Here is a 23,561-nt window from a genome sequence, read left to right on the forward strand (position 1 = left end):
CATGGCACTATAATTATGAATTATCTAAGTCGTATGAGAAGCACCTATTAATTACTGTCAAATACTCTTTCACACGAAACGCAATAAGGAATACTTCGTCTTTCGTTACTTCACAAAATCGAGCCCAAATTAGCAAGACACGATATTCTCCGTCCGTACACCTTAAGAAGCGACTTTCTCCTTCTCCGTATTATGTCAATCTCCATTCAACTTCTCATCTTCAATCTCAGCATGGCCATTATTCTTTTCCTCTTTCCCATTCGTCACCATGTCATCCTTCTCATCGGACGCTTCAGACCCATTGGTCTGTTTGTCCACCTTGTCTTTCTTATCTTTCTCGTTCTTCTTCTTGTCTTTCTTGTCCTCATCTTCCTTGTCCTTCTTACTCTTCTTACCCTTCTTATCCTTTTTGTCCTTCTTTTTATCTTTCTTCTTATCGTCGTTCGCATTCCTGTCCTTCTTCGCTTTCTGATGCTTCTTCTCGTCCACCTTCTTATGCTTTTTCTCCTTCAACTGCCTCATCTCCGATCCAGCTTTACTAAACGTCAAAGTCGGTCCTCGACCACAACCATTATCCACCCACAGTTTCGCATTCGAGGCCGCTTCTTCAGGTTTTCTCTTGAATCGCATCAGGTATCCTTGTATCGCTGAGACCGAAACCTGATTTTCCGGAATAGCTTCGGCAAACTGTGAGGCCAAAATGGAGATATCGTAACTCGGCGAGATTGATGGGGATCCTATTGACTCAGGTTTGTCAAGTGACAATCCCTGATCGAACTTGCCGTTCGACAAATTCGTATCAGGGTTTGATTCGGTGGGCGTAGCAGATCCGGTTGAGATCGGAGATTCATCGTTGATAGGTTCGAAAATTTTGTAGAATTGTAAGAAGACATCTTTAGCTTGTACTTTGGTTGCGTTACAAAACTCGATCCAGACATCACATCGACCTATTACAAACGCATGTGCTAATCAGCGGTTTATTCCTTTTTCCGATGCTCTCGATCACTCCAGCTCATGTTGCACTTACCAGGTCTGGACAGAGCGGGATCGATCTTATCAACCCAATTAGTTGTATAAAACAACAACCTTCCTTCGCTGGACGCGACCCCATCCAGGGCATTCAGTAAACCAGATAAAGTGAGTCTAGTATCAGTGCTACTGCCAAAAGAGATTCTCGGGACAGATTTTGGGACAGGAGTTGCGGCTTTCTTGCTTTTCCTCTTCTTCTTCTTCGAAAATTTAGAGGAATCTGAGGAATCAGAGTCGGAGTTGGAGTCAGATCTGGAATCAGAGTCGGATGATGACGACGACGAAGACGACGAAGATGATGATGACGAGGAGATTGAGGAGTCTCCCTTCTTCTTCTTTCTCTTATCCTTCCGCTTGGTGAATGCACAGTCACTGCGAACACCCAAAACCTCAGTGAACTTCACTTCTCGATCATCTGTTCCGATCCAACTTACATATCTTCCATCAGCAAAATACAATTCCCAGGACACGCTTGCAACAGCCCATGAAGCTTATCGTCATCGAGGCTGTACAACAAGAACTATGTCAATTGGACAATTCCGTACAGCGGAGAAAGAGCAGCTCACTTCTTGCCACCAAGATTGATGGCGTATATGTCGAGCTGGAGTTTGGAAGCCAGAGCCGCGACTATACGAATATCGCTCATCAGTATCTCTGCTTTTCGTCGTTGCAGAAAGGCTCACTCACTCAGAGAACTTTTCCCGCTTCCTGGGACTCCGTAGAACAGATACCCTCTTCGCCAAGGTAATCCCCTCTGCTTGTAAAACTCTCTTTCTCTCAAGAATTCTTGCATATCGCTCAGAAGTTCTTCTTTCGTATTTCCAGGTAAGACCACTGAGCTCCATGGGCGAGACGGGCGGGTATTAGATCGGTACCATGCCGCTTCATCTCTTCCCTTGGGTGAGTAAATGGCCGTTGAGCCAGAGCTAAGCGCTTGATACTGGACATGCGCGTGGTTGAGGAGGTTCGTGAACGTTTTATGCGTTCCAAGGAATGTGCTACCCAAGTGATCATAAACACAGATTGAAAAGTTAGCGAAGATGCATGATACCATGCGTTTGTCCAAGGTTGGATCTGACTCACGACATCACGAACCACTTATCCGAGTCGAATGCCCAATTATCATTCTTGATAATACCCATCTTGATCGTGACGCCTTGGAATCTGACCAACTGCATCTTACCTTTGTACACAGACCAATCAGCTTTGTGTTTAATCTCCATGTCACTGTATTCCCATTGTATTCCGGGACTGATGGAGCATGAAGCGAAGACAGTCTATATGCTCACCAATGGTAGGCACGATAGAAACCTTGATCTTATTCTTATGACTCCCCAGAACATCTTCTCCCCATTTCCCACTATCGCTCGACCAGCCATACCACCATCTTCCTCTCGGTTTCCTCGTCGCCATTTGTACATCTCTCGGAGCAGCTACTCCAGATGGCCAGATCGAGTCCCATATGATGGTACGAAGGGCATAAGGGTCGATTTTGGAGATAAGGGAATCGCTCGATTGGATGGGCACGTGCGTTGAGAGGTAGTGATGTAACCAGTCGAAGGCTTCGTCGTTATCGCCTATTCTTGCTTTGAGTGTGAGGCCTAAGTTATAAAAAAATTACGCGGTACGAGTATAGTGAGTAAGTAATCAATCAACTTTCAATCTGCGTACATGCGAGTCCCTTCAACCTCGTTTCCTCCTTGCTGTGAAGATGAAGAGGAGGATTTTCAAATACCAGTAGTACTCACTGTTAGATATAACATCTGTGACGTAGTACGATAACCTCCTACTAGCTTCGAAGAAAGCACCAGCCAAGATGACTTTCAAACCATCGTAGATTGTCGGATTGGTCTTGAGAGAGTTGATAAGGGTGGCGAACAGGTTATGAATATAATGGAATATCCAAAGCAGCATGTTGGTGATGCTTGAACTCGAATATTTTCCAAGTCCAGCAAAGAAATGAAATGACGAAACAAGGAGATATGAAAGCGGAATGAGGAAAAAGAAGAGAAATGATGATGATCAGCGATCAATATATAATCATGTGTTACAGATATTGGTATGACACTGTGAAAATGGCTCAACTCGAATGGTCACTGAAAATCAGTATAGTATGATGAATGAGTGTGATAAAGTCAACCGCTCGGCAAAACTGATCGACACGTCGTTTCAGCGTGTTCTGCATGAGGGTCCTTTCGATTTACAGTGCTCTTTCGGGGCCGTGAGTAATCAGTCATGCATCAATTAGCTAAATTCCCATTTCAGACGAGTCAGTGCAGGTTGACTCTGAATGAATCAGTTTGACTCCGTCGGCCGGATCAAACACGAACAACCAAGTCCATGACATAGCCAAAGGAGGGGACAGGTAGACGCATGACGAACACACCAAAAAGGCGATCTTCGTTATTTGGTTTCGGAACCAAAGCTCTCCTTGTTTGGAATGACACGGAGTTGACCGAGATTCACAGGAAGAGCTTTGACCAGCCTACCTAGCCACCTACCAACCTATCTACCTGACACGAAGCGACCTTCCCACGCTTCGATGAATACATTACGGATCCATGCAAAATAAAAAGAAGACTGAAGGAGGGGATTGATCGCGCGTCCCTCCTTTGAGCGACATTGACTTGAATGGTTTGTCATCCTGCTGAGCTAGCTAATATTAAGCTACGTGATCGCCCAAAAACAAATTCTCTGGCTTAGAATCGTACCTAGATACAGTAGTACCCCTTTCATAACTCACTTTCCGGGCAAAGCAAAAAAAAAGTTTTCAACAGGTTTTGATCGCGCGTCCATTTGAACGCCCTTTGGGACCGGGCGGCGATAATGAATCATCCAGAGCATAGTACGATTCCCACTTGAGCTACGCGACCGACAGAGCATTTTAGAATCACGCATGAGCACACGCTGTTTGCGAGGACACTCAGACCAAAGAGGGAAAAGGTAAAATGTCATACGAAACACATTCATACGAGGAATTGATCGCGCGTCCCTTTATAGCCATTGGACAAGGCTCCGAAATGATGGCAATGCTAATCTCGCTCTGTCAATTTACGCTACGCGACCGGAAGTAGCACCTACCATTTCCAATGAACACTCAACATACAGGGACACATACATATCTCGTAACAACGTCATGAAGGAGTATAAATCAAAAAGATATCATTCACACCTCTTGGTCAAGATTTGATCGCGCGTCCCATTTATATAGCCCTTCATACGCGGGACAGGGCTGGATCCTTTGCCACAAGCCCAGTTCGAGTACCAAGTGTGCTACGCGACCATCGACCATCAACAAAAACAGGATTAGCCAAAATAGTATATCTCGCCCAGCAGAGCGACATTGGAATTCGGTGAACGCAGCAGTTATCGAACCAATCAAATGACCTATCCAACTGAAGACTGCATGCCAAACCCGTCATTCTCATACGGTAGCATGAGATGTTTAGCCGAGCAAAAAGAGCCCCGGTTTTCAAAGTGGATAGGACGTTCTCAATGACTCACAACGCCCGAAGGAAGCCATGAGCATTTAGCAGTTGGCATACAGTATCAGTTATGGGGAAAAAGAATACCTGCACACACACCTTGGGAATGGAAAAGCGACTGACGCACTGTGGTCTCAGAGGGGATTGATCGCGCGTCCAAGGCGGCTTTACGGTGCGCTCGGGCAAATCTTGTAGGCATCTTGGAGAGGCGTTGGGGCGGTAAGCTACGCGACCAATATGGTATAGGCATGAATTGCCATTATATACCGCAAACTGGAATTTAAACAAAGGACACTATATCTGTTTTTCCTTGCATCGCGCACAGACAACCATTTTCGACAAGCTTTCCTTACAGACCTTCGAACTCCATCATGCGGGATTTTACGGGTTGATCATGATCCGTAATCTAGCATAAATATGGATGCATGTGAGATTATACATGAAACTATGATTATATGTCGCTAGCAATAATTTATGCGGATAACCTTATAAAGCTTGTATATGATCAATTCGCATCACGTACCCAAAAATCCACCTTATTACCCCGCTTTCTTTTGGTCTGATCGGAGACGCCGTTTGCTTACTGGACATCATCACCGTTCTTTCCTTTGCTCAATGCCCGGAAATGTGTCTTGGCTCTTCTCAATAACCCATCATTCCCACTCGCAATCGAGCCATTCGGGATGTTCTCGATTCCTCTCCCATTAACGCTTATTCCCTTGATCTGGTCCATTTTACTCGAGGCACGCTTTCTAGATCGAAGTTGCATTCCGGCTTTTTGTGTGTCAACGCCATAGTCATCGGTATTGGTGTCCATGTGACCGTTGGGCATGTTCAGCGTCTGAGAGGTCGAAGGGGTTGGAGAAGTCTCTATCTCCTTCAATTCCATTTTCCCATCTTTCAAGAACATCGTCGGACCTTGCCCAAATCCACTATCGACCCAGGCCTTGACACCTTCAGCGGCTTCCGCAGGTTTTCGCTTGTGTCGGATGAGATAGCCTTGGAGAGCTGACACTGAGACCTTGTGGAGCGGGATGGCCTCGGCGAATGCGTCGGCGAGCGATACCAAGTGAGAGGGATCGTATGCAGTAAGATCCCTTTCCTCTGCCATCCCGGTGTTGTGCAACGGAGAGGGAGAACACGCGGAGTTCGAGTTTGGATAAGGGTTGTTATCATTTTTGTAGAAATGAGTGAACAGATCTTTGGCTTGAGCCCTGGTAGCATGAGTGAATTCGATCCACACGTCACATCGACCTAATTAGAATCAAGGAATTAGCGAAAAGGTTACGCATGATGAGACCACCACTTACCATTTCTAGATAAGGCGGGGTCAATCTTGTCTTTCCAGTTGGTAGTACAGAAGAGCAGCCTACCCTCCGAGCTCGCGACGCCGTCAAGTGCATTGAGAAGACCAGAAAGCGTGACGGACGATCCGGGTTCGCCCATGCCCATACCTGGATGTTGCATTCGACGGCCACGATAGAGCATCTTCGGCTTAATCGACATCATAGCATCCTGGTCGCCTTCGTTTGACTGGTCATCGCCACTTTGACTCTTGTCTTCATCGTGAGTGATTGATTGTCGCTTCTTGAAAGCGCAGTCACTGTCAGGTGAATAGGATCAGCATTGACAACGAATGATCTGGAATTTGCTGTGACTCACATATCCTCCATCAAAAGCAAACATCGGCTTGGGCAGGACTGCAGTAGGCTATTGAGCGTATCGTCGTCCATCCTACATGCCCACTAATTAGCTACGCCTTTAGCCAATCCATAAGATCATCATTACTCACATTCGGCTGCCGAGGTTGATAATGTAGATATCAAGCTTGAGCTTGGCCGCAAGGGCACTGACTAAGGGGAATCACTTCAGCTCCAGAGATGCTCCTGAGAACATATGCTCATTGGCGCACCGATGACTCACTCAAGCTAGATTTACCGCTGCCCGGTTCACCGTACAGCAAATACCCTCTCCTGTGCGGCACTCCTCGCTGTTCATAGTAGTCTCGTTCGGCGAGAAACTCGGTAGTGTCGGTGAGAAGCCACTCTTTGACACCTGGAGGGAGTATGATCGAGTCCCATGATCTCATTGGGCGAGATGCCGACCTGTACCACCTGTTTCCAGGTTCTGGGGAGAAGATGGAGATAGTTCGCTTGGGTATCTGAATCATGTACTGTCGTCGAGCTTCTTGGATGAGGGATGTGAAGGTGTCATGGGTACCGAGGAATGTCCTGAGGATCAGCCGTTGTAGCTCGGTCAGCCTTTCTTCGCTCATTTGAACGCTGATCAAGCACGCCCGATAAGAAAAAGAGATAGAGTGAAACACCCACGACATGACCAGCCATTTCTTCTGTACGTTGTTCATACTGACCCGAGTCTCATCTTCGCCGATCACAATCCTGATAGACCGTCCTTTATGCTTCAGATATCGAGTGATACCTAAATCGAATGCTTCAGCTAATACCACATTGTTATATATCGTATGATCGCTTCTGGCCAGAGCCCTGACAGACATTAGGCAATGAGACAATCAGAGATCCGGGCTTACCAATAGCAGGTTCAATATCGAGTCTAGCTTCCCTCTCTTCTTCTGCTTCGCCGTCGTCCAAGCTATCACATGATCCGTACGCATTTCGCGGATCGATCCAAGGAGGCACGGGTATTCCAGGACGATGACTGCCAAATCCAGAAGAAATTATGATATGTCTTGGAGCTGCTTTCCCTCTTGGCCAAAAGATCTCTTTTAGGTTGGTTTTGAGGGAATACATCTCGTCATTTTCAGCTTGAGTCATAGTCTTTTCATTCGACGTATCCAATGAATCAATCACAATGGGACATTGAATGTTCATATAGTGCTGGATCCAGTCGTATGCTTCATCATTGCTCGAGATGACAGCTGTGAGGTAGATACCTAAATGGAAGGTGTAGATCAGTACACGTTCAGTCACTTAATGGGTTTGAAATTCGAGGACTCACTATCGATCAACTTGCCGATGAGACCGTGGGCAAATCGACGGCTGAATTCGAAGAACATCCCAGCTAGAGCGACTCGAATACCATCGTGAAACATTGGACTCTTTTGGAAACCACCCAGAAGGGTGGCGAGGAGTCGGTAGAAGAAGATGATGATACCCATTTTGATGCTTTTGGAGAATGACCGCAAAGCCGAGTGATCGAATGGTCAATGTGTAAATGATTTGATGTAAATAAGAGATCGAAGTAAGAGTGAAAACGTTAAGGGATAAAGTAGGAAGGCGACATGAGGGAAAGGCTGAAGAGGAGGAAGAAGAAGAAGAAATGGGCGAAATGTCATGCGATGACCTGTTTAATGTCTACTCTGTACATGGACGTGGGTGAGTCAATTTTGCGTGTCATCGGAATTTAAGAAGGGATCTGAAAATTCAAGCACGGACCACCTACAAACACACACCATTCCTTTGATTAATCGCGTATTGGTAACTGCCAATACACGTCAACCATTGTCACCTTATACGAATGTCCACCATCAAAAGCGGATCATCGACCCTGAATATCGACATCTGCCGAAATGACAATGAAAGGAGGACGACCAGTTGGCATGAACACAGCGTTTCAAGTATTCTGACTAGTAATGGAAATTTCAATGTCCGCAACAATTTGGTGGACTTCTTCGAGGTACATCCATTCTCTCCTCATCTTGTATTTTCCGATGATATCATTCATCCACTTGTTTCTCATTTCGACTGGTGGAGAAAGACTGTCTTTTGCGGGCGGCATCTATGTACAGTATAAGCAATGACGAAGACCAAGATAGTCGCGAATGGAGAAAGACAGGTGCAGGCTTACCTCGACTTTCTTTCTTACAGTCTCCCAAAATCCTTTCCATCCCCACCCAGCATCTCTCTCTAGCAAACCCTGAACCTCCTCGATCCATTCCTTCTCCCATGCATCTCCACCTGAGCCAAGTCGGTCGATGATCATGTCTTTCACATCCGATATAGCTTCTTCTACCCTTTCCTGCGCCGTACACAGGGTATCATATATCCTGGTGAGAGAAGGAGACGAGAAGAAATTGTGGTTGATTGAGATGCACTACTTTCAGAGTCAGTATGTCAGCTCCGTGCTATGGGACGGACCGTCTTGAATAGGATTTGAGACGAGTATACTCACAAAATCGAGGTTCACAACTTGATGATGCCATCCACTCGGGACAAAGATGATCTCGCCCTCCTGAGCAGCACAATTATCGTCAGCCAGCGAAACAATATGTTTTCGTAGTATATGGAGGCGGATCACAAAGATTTCCAAAAACTGACCTGCTGGAGGATTTCTATCGCCCCGCCTTCCCCTTCGATCTCCCTCACATCAAAAACCAAATCTCCATTTTTGTCTTTCACTCTGTCCAGTCTGTCAGGAGGGAAAAGCCACCAGACTTTCCTCCCAACGACATTGGCTGACCAGGAGTATGATCCATATACGTCGCGGTGCAAAGGCGTGTAGGTGAGCGGTGGACCGAGATAGGTGAACCGAAAGTCTGACGTGGATGTCGACGTCGATGTTGACGCGTAAAACTTTCCCTCGTCAGAAGTGGGTAGACGAGAATCAGGCGTATAAGGAGGGTTTAGCCAATCATCTACGGTTCGAGCGAGGATCAGCTCATTCCATCTAAGGGAACTCTTAATGTATGGATCTCCAAATCGTGAACGGACATACGTACCTCGCAAGCATTCTGGTACTTCATAAACCTCTTCTACACCGCGTCCATCCCTTTCAATCTCAGCCATCAAATGCCAATCTTTGACATAGAGTCCATTGCCTTCACCCCTCTCCCAGAGATCTAAGACTTCGCCGAGCGGTCGTTCGATTCTTTCAAACTCCGAGAACTGCTGTTGAAGCGTATTCGCAACAGGTACGACGTGGTGCGCATACCGTCGAAGTGCAGCTAGGTTGGGTGTAGAAACGGTTGAACTGGGTATGGGTATGCGAAAGTTCGAAGATGCTGACCACGTTGAGGTCGACACAGGGGAGAGTATGAAAGGCTGATTAGGTATCAGGTGATTATACTGGGTGACAGACAGGTCAGCCAGAGGATAAAGAGATGCGGCTTGAGATCTTGTTGGAATGGACTTACTAGGAAATCCTGGTACGACAATTCGTCGTATATCGGTATCTCTCTTGGAGGGTTGCCGGCTATGAGGCGGCCGAGCTCCTGTTGCTGCTCAACACTGATGGTGGGCCAGTTGGACATCGACAGGCTAGAAATCTCATTCGAAGTCGGAAAGGATGTTGAAGTGAAAGTAATAGGATAACTTGAGATGTGACCCAAGATTTCTGGACGGCGCGACTGGTATCTTCGATCCAAGCTCAGGCACGAAAACAAGCTTAAAATCGAGTGATTTACCGCAGCGGTATTGCAATCTTTCTCTTAACATTCGGAATTGACTGACTTGCATGGAAACCTGAAGCATGAGATGTTCGCTTTCGAGATCGCTCATTAGGTGATGGAACAGCTTGTCGCTATAGCCGCCGGAGATCTTTGGTGGTGAGGCGATGAAGCAGAGGATGGTATTTCGCGCTCAGACCAACCGACAGATCCTGATCACACGGGCCGCTTCATCCTCGTGGTGTAATAGCCATTGTCTTCAAGTACGAGCAGCTACTCGGCTGGAAAGACATCTTGAAAGTACTCAGCTCGATTAAACAGTCGAAACCACTGGCAGGTCTTTTACCGACGAGCAAATGGCTTATTGTACTGTGGCTATTTTGACGCTGCAGGGTGTCCTGATTATACAACAAGTAGAATTGCAGGCGATCTTTGTTTTTGGCAGAGGGAGGCGCTATGTTCAAGAAGTAGTTGTGAGAGAAAGCCTCGGAGAGTGCCGGACGGCTGAAACTCTGGACTGATCCCCAAGTATTGACATTTCTGGTGCAGGCCGACGGATATTTCCCAATGTCCGACATCATGCAAGGGCAGAGTGACTATACTTTGAAGATGTCATACGAACAGCTACGTCGATTATCGTACTTCGACTACGTCTTGGCAAGCCTGACCAATATGAGGCACGTTAACGGGAAGTGCCCTCAGCGCCATTTCACCCATTTCTGTGCGTTTTTACGGGCTGCTCACGAACCATACTAAGCTTTCTTGATAGTGCTTGAATACGAGCAAGCCATCAAAAGGGAACCTTCGCTTCGTTCCGAAATCTCCCAACATTTTCAAGGAAGAATTGGTACGTCTTTTTCCTCTGAGATCATTACTGGCGCTGATATCGGAGATTCCCAGGGGAAATGGCGATGACGCATGACATGAAGAACGATATATGTGATTACTTTGATGTAGACTTCGGCAAACCACCTGGTTCTGAGAAAGCTTGTGAGGTTCTCGAAGCGCAATATAGGACCGCGAAAGCTCGACCAGCCGGGCTCTTCGAAATTGAAGGCGAGACTATCGTGACTCGTCAGATCGGACCCGCTCTGCGTATGACTAGTGAGCATGCCGCTAAACTCGGGAGCATTTCGATACCCACGCTCGAGGACAGTATGGTGACACCGTAGAACAGCTTCTCGGATTGGGGGAAACGCTGAGACAACCAAAACCATTTTGGCAGATAGTAGCCTCAGCAGCCACCTCCTTCCCCGTGTCAGTATCCGCAAGAGCTACTTCCGGCCACAAATACGTCATGGACCATCAGCCCAGCAAGCCTTCTAAGGTCAAAACAAAGTATCTCATGAACCTTCAGCGTCTGAGAATCAAATCATTGATAAAATCCCGGCTCAAGTTGAGGATGAAGATACCCCTGCGCCAAAACTCGGTGTGACCAGCCAGCAAATGGCACTGGTCAGGAAGCTCTTCAGTAAGGCCGGAGACGAGGAGAGTCAAGGACAAGTCGATTGGAATGATATCTGTACAGTAAGTCGTGGTCAACTCAAAATGCCTTTCAGTCACATCGCGAAAGCTGGATGCTAACTGCAATGATCGTTTGGACAGCTGATGAAGCGGATCGGGTTCTGGTGAGTCGTCTCGTCCTATCGATGCGGAGAATATCCATGCTCCTGACACGGCACGCATGATTCACTCTTCCCAAGTGTGTCGGGCATCGGTGGATCCATCGTCAAATTCATCCCGCCTTCGGAGGGGGTCTTCCCATTCATCCAGCATCGACCTCATCCCGATACGCACATAGGCAGCGTGCGATTCAGAGCTTTCGGCGCCATGTTGACCGAAAGATGTAAGTACCTCGATGCTTCTCTTCGTTCACTCTTCCGACGGAGTACATGCAGAGCTGATTGGTGAATAGATGACTGGGACATCGATTGGTTCGAAAGGGCTGCTCTAGGAGTTTAGGCTCTAAAATCGAGTGTCGCTCGGGTCAGGAGTACTGCATGAATAGCGAGATTTGAATGCGGGCCTGTCAAGGTTATTTGCAAAAGTCGAATTCAGACTGCCGACATTTGACATCATCTGCCCACTTTCATGCATATTATATCTTATATTATAAATCTTTTAATTTCCAGCCACGACAATTGATTATACTTTATCTACTTTGGGCTTTCATGCGTGGCTTCTTGGCTTCACCGCTACCGTGTGATGCTCGATTCCCAACGGTACATCTTACTTCACTTGAGAGTAAACTTCATCGCGCCGGTCTCCCGGATGTCTCGACTTGACGCGCCGACATACACTTTGTATTCGCCATCAGGGAGAGTCCAACCTTCGTTGTACGTATCCCAGAAACTGTTGAATGATATCAGCCACCCATTACTTCACGACTCCTACCTTTTCCAGTGCAAGTCAAATGACCTGACTTACCTGAGATCTCTTCTAGTCAGCTGGAATTCAACGTTCTTCTTCGCTCCTGCATCTAAGCCTATAGTATCGAAGCCTCGCAGGACCTTCACCGGAGCGCCGTCAGCAGGCGAGCCAATGTACAGTTGTGGGATTTCGGTACCGCCGACTTGACCGCTGTTGCAAAGATCGACCGTAACAATTGCAAGGCACTCGAATACATCGTCAGAAGTGGCTGAGACTGTCTTTTGGACAGTAGCTGTAGAGGGCTGCACCGAAAGGTTGGAGTAGTTGAAAGTGGTATAGGATAATCCTGTAAGCCAACGGATCAGCTCTGGTCACAGAACGGACAGTAGAGTGGATCTTCTTACCGAATCCAAATTCGAAAGCGGGCTCGATGTTGTTCTTGTCAAACCACCTATAATCGATGAACAGCCCTTCGTTGTAATCGACATCCACAAATGAGGTGTTCAAGGTTTGGATGGTCAAATCTGGTAACGCAGGGTAATCGGAGATCTGTAATCTCCATCAGCGACAACATCACACAGCGATCAATCCTCATCGCTTACATCTTTCGCAAGCGTATACGGTAGCTTGGCAGAAGGATTGACTGTCCCATAGAGCACGTCGATCAACGCATTACCAGCTTCCTGTCCCAATCCTCCAGCATCCAGAATCGCAGTAACGTTCGGATGATCACCCCAGCCCGTGGTATTGAACGGTCCACACGCACTGTAGATCACAGCTGTATTGGAGCATGTCGAGGCAACAGCCAAGATCGTCTGATCGCCTTCCCATGATGCGGTAAGATTAGGTCTATCGAAACCTTCTCCGCAAGTCTGCCGAACATCCACCAAACAAGTGACGCCCGCTGCTTCACCGCTTGCAGCTTGAGCGGCTTGGACAGTGTGATTAAAGTTATCGAGGTAAGCGTACACCTGGAAACTCTGTTCTCGAGCTTGTTGGTTTAGCGCGTCGAGTAGTGTGATTTGGTAAGGAGGTACGACGTATGATGATCCGGCTCCACCGAGGAAATTGCCTTGATCGGTATTTGGGGCAAAACCCCCGCCGCCGCCGGTGCTCACGGCGCCGAATGGTGCTCCGAACAGATCGACAGCTGTATCCATATTCGTATCAGCATGCTCCAGTATATGACGGTGACTGGAACCACTCACAAGCAGCTTGTCCGAAGACATACAGACTAAGTAAGCGAGTAAATCAGCTACACCCAGATCGAGATATCATCGATAATGTATGCACGTACTCCTGGCTCTTCCTCAGAGGAAGACTGCCATTTATATTCTTCAACAAGACAATTGATTTCGCGCCGATCTCCCTGATCAGATCGTTGTGCTCCTTCGAAAGTGAATTAACACTGGTGTTATATGCTGGGTAATTCTGATCTTGACCAAGTTTGTACCAGGCGGAGACGATCCGGTGGGCCATATCATCCAGTCGATCTTGCGATACTGTCCCATTCTCTACTGCTCGAGACAAGGTACTGTTCGGTCCAAAAGGATAAGGAGCTACAAACAACGTCTGTAAACTCAGCCCACTTCGCATCATCACCCTTGAGATCCGAACGCTAAGCCTTCGACTCACCACTAAAGGAAAACGAGTCCGCCAATTGAGGGGCAGTAGCACCAATGACACTGTCTAATCCAGCATTGGCCGCTTGGATTTCTTCTCCGAAGGTGATCGCGCCAAAATCAGATAACACCCATCCCTGGAATTTGAGTTCTTCGTGCAACCATTTACCCAAAGAAGTCGGGTCCGCACACGAATAAGTACCGTTCAGGCCGTTGTATGAGCACATGGTTGAGGCGACTCCTGCTTGGACGGCATCCTGGAAAGGCCAGAGATATAGCTCATGCGCGGTCCTATGTTGAAATTCCGTAGTAGTGATTAGCCATTTGCGAGATCTTCCTTCCGCTGACTCATATTCAGAATACTGACCTGTCATCCATGTTTGAGCTGGTCCATCGTCTACCGGTCTCTTGGTCATTGCCAATATAGTGTCGCATCATAGCCATGACACCTTGGGATTGTACTCTGCGCAACAAGCCGTAAGTCGCGGATACTCTTCCGCTCTCACATTAGAACGCACCCTTTGACATGCTCGGCTCCAGCTTGTCCAGCGAGGTATGGATCAGCACCATTGTCTACAATGTTCCTCAGATCAGCATTTCATCGCTTCACGTAGTCTGTATGTCGATGCTTACACTCAAACTCTCTTCCAGCATTAGGTATTCTCATCAAATTCAAGCCGGGACCAAATTGGACATTGATACCCTTTGATCGGGCTTCTTGACCAATAGCGACAGCTCGCCTGTACAGCAGATTTCGGTCCCAGGAAGCAGCACCTGATAGCGATGTGTTCTGATCAGACCCTCCGTCGCTCGAGCCAAAAAACGGTTAATCACTTACCATTGAGCGCTTGTGGGAATGCGGAGGAATATGGTGCACCTCTGATACCCTCAGCTCCATCCGCGTAGAACAGTCCGGTATATCCCAAACGATCGATCTCTCCTACTCGAGGGAAGTAGTTATTTTGTTGGGTTATATTCAATTTCTCTTCTTGGGTCATTTGGGCGACCAGAGCTATGTAGGCTCCCCTGATCAGCTTCTGACTACCTTCTGACATGGCTAAGCTACTTCACTGCACTAACCTTTCGCTTTCCCCAGAGCATCAGCCCAGCCGCCGGATCCATCTGCAGCGGGTACAACATATTGACCAGAAGCAAGATTGGCCAAGGCGATTGCCGATACAAGTAGCGAGATCCAGTACATCTTGGAGCGAAGCGGGAGAATAACCCAGATACCTCGGGTGTGACTCGCTGATTGGTGTCAATGGGGTAACCGTCATAGTGATTACGTGGCAGCCCAGAGAGCCGACTTATATACCTCTAATCGTTGAAAGCTGTTGGGACATGAAGTGGGTACCCACTCAACCCCCATGGATGATCGCTTGTTTGGCCCGGGGACCCACGCTAGGTGTTCAGATGTGCCGACATTCCGACATCACTTCGTCCGAATGTCCGAATGGAAGTGAAGTGATAACAGTTTTTGTACCATTTGAGATTCCATCATACCCCGTTCGATATTCCTGAAATACACAGATTGGCTAAATCGTCCGGCCGGTCATCACGTGCGTATCGGTGACTAACCTCCTATTCCTGTGTATGTGTTGCTTGATCTTTGTAGTCGCCTGACAACATCAACAGGTCATAATTTCGCGACAGCAAGACGACGAATCATTTCGTATGGATGATTTACCGACAATCGCAGGTCACCTGATCATGCCGGCATGGCAACACCTTCCCCGAATGCAAGTTAGGCTAACTAGCCGGACGATCTCAGTCTTGTAGCACACTCGCGTACTGTGCATGCATGATCTGTACTCTGCTTTATCCGTACTTCCCAGTCCATCTGATCTGGTACAGAAAGAGCCTGAAGCGACGCCTACATACAGCTCGTACACTATGGAAACTTTGTCCGCTCTCTACGGACGATCTAGCCGCTCTGATACGTCAAACCGCGCATTCAGCAACCCGTACAGTCCGCAGACGGTCCTGCAATGGGCAACACTTCGGGGTTTCGCACTCACTGAATTGACCACAGGAAGCACTACATCGTTAGGACATTCCTCAGCATCTCCACAACGAGCATCGTCCCGGTCGCACTAAAGATGCGCCGGAGTGTCTCTTTGTCCGATAAATCCAGCTGCTTGGTCTACAAGATGAAATTTGACTTCGTTCTTGATAGTCTTGTCAACAGTCAGGTGGCACTGATACAACGCGTACTGTCTTAGCCAGTATCCGAAACTCTGTGGTCAACGGATCAATCGATTCAATCGGCTAACCGTCATGTTCCGCTTTGGATACTGTTCATAGCCCCCTTTATTGTATGCTATCCAGTGAAAGGACTGTTCTGTCTTCTTGTCAACCATCGTCTCCTAAGCACGAATAGCTTGTTCTCCAGATGAGTTTCGAGCAGATCTTAGAATTTTGTATTCTGTAATCACACGGCTCGATATACACTCTGACTCTTCCTTCCTACAATCCAGCTATAGTGGAGGGTAGCAGCCCCGCGAGGGCTATAAGCAGGTGCAGGCACAACATTATATGGGATATTATGTATTGTATAGTGTCAGTATAGCGTCACCGATAGTCAAAACAGGTAGGTTGACAATGAGGTTGATCCTAGAAATATCACTGGTTGCACGAAATATCTGCCCAGAAGAATTGTGACCCATCGTCCGGGGGCAACACATTCCTGATGAGCGTTCCAGCCCTGTCCTTGTTGGTGTCACTGTCTCCATTGACAACGCGCAAAGGATGCATTCGTGGACATTGGAGACCAGCCTTGTCAATCTCATTCGTCTCAGAGGCACTGATCGTCTTCCAAAGGAGTCAACCTTTTCGATCTTTTCTCCATAATTCATCATGACCGCTTGGCCATAAGGGCAAAGGTGAGAGAGTAACCCCATACTGCATTCATGGCAATCACTGCGGACACTATGAACATGCTGAAGAATAACCCTCTGCGAAGCCACCCAGATCGCTGCGTCCATTTACTTCCCCATCTTATACCTCTACCGAAGGCTAGGAAGAAGATTTGTTCTGTTCTCCAGTCATCACTCAGGTCAGGTAAATCCGATCTCGCATTAGCCAGCAGAACCTGACGCACAATATCAATACTCTCAGTGGGCATAGCGTATTCGCCTTCGCACTTATCTCTATGACATTTGTAATATCCTTTATCGCAGCTGAACCAAATATTCTTGGCTATATTGCCGGATACCCAAGGTTTCTCTCGGCTCATCACGATGTGGGAGGGGCCTTTAGAGTCGTCGTTGACTACTATCGCTGCACACTGTGAAAGACCCGACTGCATCAGCATCTATTGTCCGCAGAGCACTCCCCGCTATAGTCCGTGATCCGGTGAAATCATTTCACACTTCGTTCAGGCCTGATGAAGGCGTACCGCATGAAGGAGCTCATGCGCTCACCACCATACTCCAATAAGGGTCTTTATCCGTATGAAAATCATCTCCCGCCGAAGCCGTCTTCTCGTAGACGTCGAAGTTGAACGTCTGCGCCGTATTGACCCCTTTGATCTCGGAATAAAGTTTTGTGGGACCGTAAGTGGTTTTATTGGAATTGGGATAATCTGACCAAGATGTCCAAGGCCCAATATCGAGATCGAGAGGAGTGATCACGCCTCCTGTACCTTGAGCGGATGCGCCGGGCATCAACAAGGCAGACATCTGGAATAGGAGGATGGTGAGGGACGACATAGCGAACATGTCGATTGCGGGTCCACACAGTACGCGGGAGTCAGCAGAGATCAAAAACCGGGATTTGGGATGGGGAGGGGGTTTGCTATTTCGAACAGCAATAGGTGTGACAAGTATAGAAGGTTCGCTGAAGACTACTGTAGATGTCTGTGGTGTTTCATACCTTGCCCAAGCGCCATCTTTTAGCACGAAACGAGGGTATGAAGGGGTGATGGCTCAAGATTGACGATTGCCGCCTCGGTCATCACTTTGCGGTGCAGAATTGGCGTTCAGGGCGGACAAATCAAAGGAAGCTCGATCCAGTCTCCTTTTCACCAACAAGCTACTTTGATGTTCGTTGGAAGTCCCTAATCTAGTCCTTCCAGGGGAGCTCATCGACTGATCTCAGGAAAGGAGGATCATCTCACCCGCTCGTCTAGATTGTTGCGACTCCTCATCTAAGCTATAGGTCATGACCACTAGCCATTGAACAGCAACATCAATCTGGAATTTGGTGACAAGCGCCAAGCACTCGTTTCGAATATCTGGAGGGCTGTGCATTATATCGAAATCTGTATGACCGTATGATCGATTAAACAAACATCGAAGTCTTGCGCAGACTCGACAAAAAGGCCAGTGCGAATAACGGGAGATATCTGCGCCATAATCATAATGCACTGTACATGATCGAAATGTAAAGACGAAGAAGTGTACGGTCTCAGTGCATCTCGAGCTACTACTATGCGGTCTGGACGAACGATGGCGAGAATGAGAACGGAGCATTGTGAGTGCCATGATCAGCTGCTTCTCCTTGCTCTATCTTGTAGAACATCGTCAAGTTATATGGAGGAAGCCCACTCACAGAATTGATGACCGGGATATTGTACCAATTCTCACATTTGACATTCTTCGGCAAAAGACACGCAGGGGTCAGACATTCGATATGGGCTGATTCAGACTCGTTCTTCGGTTGAACTATGCCTTGTCGGGGGATTTCAAGTGTGAAATTCGTGGTTCCTTCGAATCCATCGTCTGCCCAAACTTTGCACTACGAAAATAGATGTAGATTCTCAGGGTCAGCTGCCGCTTCTCCTTCAGCCCCAGCCTCAGCCATGACCTGAGGCCGGTCTTTCTCTTTCGAAAGAGAGATGAGATGCACTTACGGTCTGGGACCAACTCGCTCCGTCGAACGCGGTCCCATTGAAATCGTCGAAATAGTGTGGACCGTACCATGCGAACCACTGATACCCCTCTCCAGCTTGTGTCAGATTGAATTGACGGGGGACCGCTCCGTATTGTCGCACATTGGGGATGAGCTCTGTGTATGTTTCGTTATTGGCTGAGAGGAAGACTGTGCCGTTTACTGCTGCGTGAGCGAAGTCGGGTAGCAGCAGTATTACTACTAGCATGATGCCAATCGAGGATGTCAGTGTTGGTAATGGCAGCTTGCGTCGGTGTAGATTCTGGGTAAGCATGATGTTGATGTCGATGTCAGACGGAAAAATATACCTATCGTTTCCACAAGGAACTCTTGTATGTGGTATGTGGAATGTGGAACGTAAAGTCAAACGTTGCAAATTAAAAAGACGAATGCATCTGCTGCCATGATGCGGTGAGACCTTTGATATCGCACTTAACACACGAATCACATCGTCCTGTGCATCATTCCTTTTCATGACATACTTTCCTTTCATCGATCAGAAAGGATGGAACAGGATAAAATTGCTCGGATCGGATGACGGATGATCAAGCCGATGACTGACAGCGGTGATTGACGAAGGATCTTGTGACGACTCGCACCTGCTTGACTTTGGCGTCAGTCCAATCTGTGCATTAGATCGAGACGGCTCGCAGTGTCGCTCAAGTAGCAATCAGTCTCATCAGAAGTTACTTGGTCCGAAGCTACCATTAAAGTCGCTGGTAGAGCGATGGTGGTAGACGGAGATGGTTCAGAAGTCCGAGATGAGAAGAAGGCACCAAATCAGAGTGGTTGGAAATAAGAGTGACTTTAAGATTATTGCCGAAATGCAAAAGTCAACGAGTCCGCCGCCGCCGAAAGCATAATCACCTCTCAAGTGTACTCTAGAATACCTTAGGTCGTTGGTACGCCCTTTTCACAGTGAACCAGCTGGTTTAATCCTCTACCTGAAGCACGTCAAATTTCAATACAATGTCAATGTCGCGCCCAACGATGAACCTTCTTCGACCTCTCAAGGCACAGTCCACCCTTCCGTTTCAAAGTGCCAAATCATTCCTCCCCTCTCCATCCTCCTCGGCTCATGCGATACGTCAACAGACTATGAGGCCGATACTGGGTCACAGCGTGGGGATGAGAACGAGGTGGGAGAGATCGTTACATACGTCTTCGCGTAAGGTTTTTCATTCCGTTTTCATAGTAGATCAGTGAATGACAAAGCCCTAACTTTATGATGGTTCTCGCTGTAGCTCGATGGCATGGGGAGATCACCCGTCCGGAACCTGGAACGGGGTGAGTCCAGAATCCACATCCTTACTGCTGTTCAAGCTGTTGCAACTGCTCAAGTACCTGTTGACTCGAGAACGAACAAAGTGCTGATAGATTATCGGGTACGATGTAGGATCAAATTGGTGTTCAAAGATTCCAAGGGGAACGATATCAAGACGATAGAGGGGAATGAGGGGGACGATCTTTTGAGTCTGGCACATGAGTACGATGTCGATCTGGAGGGTGAGTGGTTTATGTGGTTTGCGAATGAATCTCAATTTCAACACCGAATACATAACTCCTTGTGTCGCCTGTCGCATCCGCCATCTCGTCGTTCATCATCAGATACCAATTGGTACATCACACCCGGGGTAACATCAAGCTAACGCACTGTCTTATCTGAATGTCGCAGGTGCCTGTGAAGGCTCAGTGGCTTGTTCGACATGCCACGTAGTCATAGATCCAGAGCATTACGATATGTTACCTGAGCCAGACGACGAGGAGAACGATATGTTGGATTTGGCATTTGGGTTGGAAGATACGTGAGTTCGGGTTTACAGTCAAGCCTCATACCTTACACACCCCATATCAGATCAAGTATGGATTGGAAGACTCCTGGGATCCCGTCGGACCTCTGTTCGTTGCAAGCTGACTGATCGATTGAACCGCTATATAGCTCCAGACTAGGTTGTCAAGTGAAACTGACCAAAGAATTAGATGGAATGGTAGCTAAGCTTCCTTCAGCAACGAGGAATATGTATGTGGACGGTGAGTCGCTAATTCCATTCTCACGTTATCGTCATTCATCCTTTATCCGTAGAGGGGCGATGTGCCAGTCTTGATGCTGACGCTTGTCGCGATTGTCTCCATTGATAGGTGCTAAAGCTCGGACTCATTAACTCCATTCACCAATCCATCGATTCGTCGAATTGCCTTATATTGTCTACTGTATCAAGTCATTAAGTTCATGATACCCTCACTAGGTCTCGGTTCATCACCATTGCATTCATGCATCCTCTTCCTGCGTTAGACATGATCGATGCTGCAGAATGATCGCATGCACCAAAAATCCGAGAGAAAAGAGATTGGACAAAACCCATACATGTATTCTACACAGGACTAGACTAGACTAACCAAACTCATTAATATGACTGAATCTCGTCCACTACGTACGACATGATGCTCGACTGAGACGGAAGAAGCACTCTTGGAGGGTTGAGAAGGGAAGACAGGAGAACAGGAAGACAGGAGGAGCGTACAAGAAATCAGCTCGTTATGCGAATGGCATGACGCATGACGCATGATGGCTTAAGCCTCGATCTCAGTTTCCCTCTTCTTCAAAACCAATTTCTCCCCCTTGACTCGTTGCCAGACATCCGACACATCTTCTACGACGGTCTCGAAGTGCGACGTGGCGTCGTATGACTTGGTGATGTAGATGTTATCGTTGGTACCGGGGGATGTCGGTGCGTAGAGGGGAGTGATGGAGATGAACCTGGTTCGTGCGCATGAGCATCAGTGTCAGCGTCATCGCCGAGGTTGCGTACATGCGTGACAACAAGACATGAAGATGGTCATAGAAGATCTTCTGGGAGTAGATTTGGGCTTGGACGAGTAAGGAAGGAGATTGGAAAAGGAAATGTGGAATCTCTACTCACTTGTCAACTACGTTACCCAACAATTGCAATCCCGGCAAGATCTCTCGTTCGGGGACAGAGGTCTCGACAATCGTGGACACGATCGCGATCCATACATTCGGAGCCGCGACGTTGTGCGCGGAAGATACAGCCGCAATGTAGATATCTGAGTGGTCAAGGGGTGTCAGCTGTCTCCTATCGCTTCCGTATTGGAGGAGCTGAAAATGACGCCAATGATCGATGGTATTAAAGCATGGTGACCAATACTCACCGTTCTTTCTGCCAACTTGGTTTTGCGGGATGATAATCTGCGCTGAGTCCGCATTATCCGTTCCTGGGATCGGGTGTTTCAAAATACATATAGCTCTAATGACTTTACCAGTCTCGACCACTCTGATCTTTCCGCCTTCCTCCGGATCTTGCCCGGCACCAAAGTACGAAGGGTCCCCAATGACTTTCTTGGCTTTCACAGTCTCCCCTCCGGAGGTCACACCCTCGAACAAGCCGGTATCGGGGTTAACGTTGATCTTGTCAATCTTCTTATCGAGCATGTAGGTTCCTCCGTAAATTGCAGAAAGTCGGGCGAAGGCTTGAGGGAGTTCACCGAGACCGTACAACGGGTAAATGTAAGGGGATTTACCGTATCGAGCCATTGAGATCGTGTATAGGACGATCCTGTCGACGGTGGCTCGAGCGGGTTTGGTCAAGTAGCTGAAATGATAATCGAGTATTCAGCTTAGCATTCACGTATGACGGAAGTGGCTCCAGTACACATTTGAGATGAAGGAAGGATTGACGCACTCGTCATCTAGCCACAACGCCATGGCATGACCCACGAAATCTTGAGTTCCAGCTTCCAGGCCGAACTTCTCGTACAGCTCTTTCATCGTTCCCTTATTCACGTCGAAACCTATTCAAATCAATACCAAACCATATCACATCAGCACGGCATCCTTCACATCGAAAGCAGGAAGGAAGGGAAGAATGGTTCATTGACTGACCTTGATGAGTCGCAGGGTCCTCCTCTTTCCAGTACTGCAAATAGCTGAAGAACTTCTGAGCCCTTCTCTTCTCGAAGAAACCCATCAAGGGTGACATGACTGCTTCAGCTTGGGTTGAAGGGACTTTAGAGATCTTGCCGTCCCGGTAAACGTAGGATCCAGCAATGACCTTGAATTCAAGGTATCGGGTCACGTCAGTGTGGACGAGCATCTTGGTGAGTTCTCCAGAGGAGAGGATGAATTTCGGGATGAGGTCGACGGCGTAGTCTCGATCTCTGCCTAATTGGAGGGCTTCAGGTGGTGGCGAGTTGCGGAACTTTTGGTAGAGCTAAAAACGGTACAATTACAAGTACAAGTACAAGTACACTCAGTCATCAGCGTCCTACATGACAGCTAAGTGAGACAATGGAGTGACTGCCGGTCATAGACTGTCGGGTGTTGAGGTTGGGCTCAGACTCACTTGAGTCAGATTCAACGAAGCACTGTCTCCACCGTAGTAATCGTTCCTATCCATATGAAGTACCTTCTGGCCATCTACGGAGAGTAATCCGGAGAGGATACATTCGGTGAGACCGGTACCCTATTGTACATACATAAGCTGAGGTCCTCAATCATCACTGTACAAGGCAGCTTACCAGAACGATGACCTGTCAGACCACGGGAGCGATGATTAGCATAGTATCAATCTCAATTGATCCCTTTCTTCTTTCGATATCAAGTTGCCGCTCGCTCTCCTTCATTTTGCAGGAGGAGCTCTTGGCGAGTGAAGCTTCACAGATAAATTGCAAGTAGCCTACTCACGTCGTACTCTTCATCCATCTTGACTGTTGTTGTTGTTGTTATGATCTATAATGCTATCTGGCTAGAAATGAAGGAGAAGAGGTGTATTGAATCTACATGTA

General features: G+C 47.6%; 9 protein-coding genes across 9 annotated transcripts; 2 read left to right on the forward strand and 7 right to left on the reverse strand.

Annotated features, from left to right (window-relative positions):
* Positions 1-195: 195 nt before the first annotated feature.
* I303_106277 (uncharacterized protein) lies at positions 196-2,943 on the reverse strand (the record flags this gene model as incomplete). The annotated part of the gene is made up of 8 exons (XM_065969346.1): positions 196-947; positions 1,028-1,401; positions 1,464-1,535; positions 1,596-1,656; positions 1,717-2,027; positions 2,113-2,212; positions 2,319-2,630; positions 2,778-2,943. The coding sequence occupies 8 exons, from the start codon at positions 2,941-2,943 to the stop codon at positions 196-198; spliced, it is 2,148 nt and encodes a 715-aa protein (XP_065825418.1).
* A 2,151-nt stretch (positions 2,944-5,094) lies between these two features.
* I303_106278 (uncharacterized protein) lies at positions 5,095-7,650 on the reverse strand (the record flags this gene model as incomplete). Its single annotated transcript, XM_065969347.1, has 8 exons — positions 5,095-5,768; positions 5,825-6,117; positions 6,177-6,248; positions 6,307-6,367; positions 6,438-6,745; positions 6,845-6,971; positions 7,063-7,425; positions 7,491-7,650. 8 exons carry the CDS (start codon positions 7,648-7,650, stop codon positions 5,095-5,097), a joined length of 2,058 nt encoding a protein of 685 aa, XP_065825419.1.
* A 455-nt stretch (positions 7,651-8,105) lies between these two features.
* On the reverse strand, positions 8,106-9,741 carry I303_106279 (uncharacterized protein; the record flags this gene model as incomplete). Its single annotated transcript, XM_018409580.1, has 6 exons — positions 8,106-8,270; positions 8,340-8,585; positions 8,664-8,723; positions 8,810-9,126; positions 9,211-9,556; positions 9,625-9,741. The coding sequence occupies 6 exons, from the start codon at positions 9,739-9,741 to the stop codon at positions 8,106-8,108; spliced, it is 1,251 nt and encodes a 416-aa protein (XP_018261853.1).
* Positions 9,742-10,485: 744 nt separating this feature from the next.
* I303_106280 (uncharacterized protein) lies at positions 10,486-11,838 on the forward strand (the record flags this gene model as incomplete). The annotated part of the gene is made up of 7 exons (XM_018409581.1): positions 10,486-10,597; positions 10,646-10,723; positions 10,777-10,980; positions 11,234-11,403; positions 11,482-11,504; positions 11,580-11,722; positions 11,792-11,838. The coding sequence occupies 7 exons, from the start codon at positions 10,486-10,488 to the stop codon at positions 11,836-11,838; spliced, it is 777 nt and encodes a 258-aa protein (XP_018261854.1).
* Positions 11,839-12,110: 272 nt separating this feature from the next.
* I303_106281 (uncharacterized protein) lies at positions 12,111-15,069 on the reverse strand (the record flags this gene model as incomplete). The annotated part of the gene is made up of 12 exons (XM_065969348.1): positions 12,111-12,228; positions 12,304-12,592; positions 12,651-12,795; positions 12,849-13,396; positions 13,455-13,480; positions 13,544-13,805; positions 13,882-14,159; positions 14,236-14,331; positions 14,387-14,441; positions 14,502-14,642; positions 14,707-14,880; positions 14,949-15,069. 12 exons carry the CDS (start codon positions 15,067-15,069, stop codon positions 12,111-12,113), a joined length of 2,253 nt encoding a protein of 750 aa, XP_065825420.1.
* A 1,653-nt stretch (positions 15,070-16,722) lies between these two features.
* Positions 16,723-17,587, reverse strand: I303_106282 (uncharacterized protein; the record flags this gene model as incomplete). The annotated part of the gene is made up of 2 exons (XM_018409583.1): positions 16,723-17,154; positions 17,291-17,587. 2 exons carry the CDS (start codon positions 17,585-17,587, stop codon positions 16,723-16,725), a joined length of 729 nt encoding a protein of 242 aa, XP_018261856.1.
* Positions 17,588-18,296: 709 nt separating this feature from the next.
* On the reverse strand, positions 18,297-19,032 carry I303_106283 (uncharacterized protein; the record flags this gene model as incomplete). The annotated part of the gene is made up of 2 exons (XM_018409584.1): positions 18,297-18,605; positions 18,721-19,032. The coding sequence occupies 2 exons, from the start codon at positions 19,030-19,032 to the stop codon at positions 18,297-18,299; spliced, it is 621 nt and encodes a 206-aa protein (XP_018261857.1).
* Positions 19,033-19,733: 701 nt separating this feature from the next.
* On the forward strand, positions 19,734-20,920 carry I303_106284 (uncharacterized protein; the record flags this gene model as incomplete). The annotated part of the gene is made up of 6 exons (XM_018409585.2): positions 19,734-19,926; positions 20,003-20,045; positions 20,155-20,264; positions 20,434-20,563; positions 20,698-20,789; positions 20,898-20,920. The coding sequence occupies 6 exons, from the start codon at positions 19,734-19,736 to the stop codon at positions 20,918-20,920; spliced, it is 591 nt and encodes a 196-aa protein (XP_018261858.2).
* A 409-nt stretch (positions 20,921-21,329) lies between these two features.
* On the reverse strand, positions 21,330-23,478 carry I303_106285 (uncharacterized protein; the record flags this gene model as incomplete). Its single annotated transcript, XM_018409586.1, has 8 exons — positions 21,330-21,516; positions 21,680-21,824; positions 21,930-22,369; positions 22,460-22,568; positions 22,660-22,987; positions 23,120-23,239; positions 23,295-23,306; positions 23,461-23,478. 8 exons carry the CDS (start codon positions 23,476-23,478, stop codon positions 21,330-21,332), a joined length of 1,359 nt encoding a protein of 452 aa, XP_018261859.1.
* Positions 23,479-23,561: the final 83 nt, after the last annotated feature.

The sequence above is a fragment of the Kwoniella dejecticola genome, chromosome 7 (assembly GCF_000512565.2).
Source record: "Kwoniella dejecticola CBS 10117 chromosome 7, complete sequence".
Lineage (NCBI taxonomy): Eukaryota > Fungi > Basidiomycota > Tremellomycetes > Tremellales > Cryptococcaceae > Kwoniella > Kwoniella dejecticola.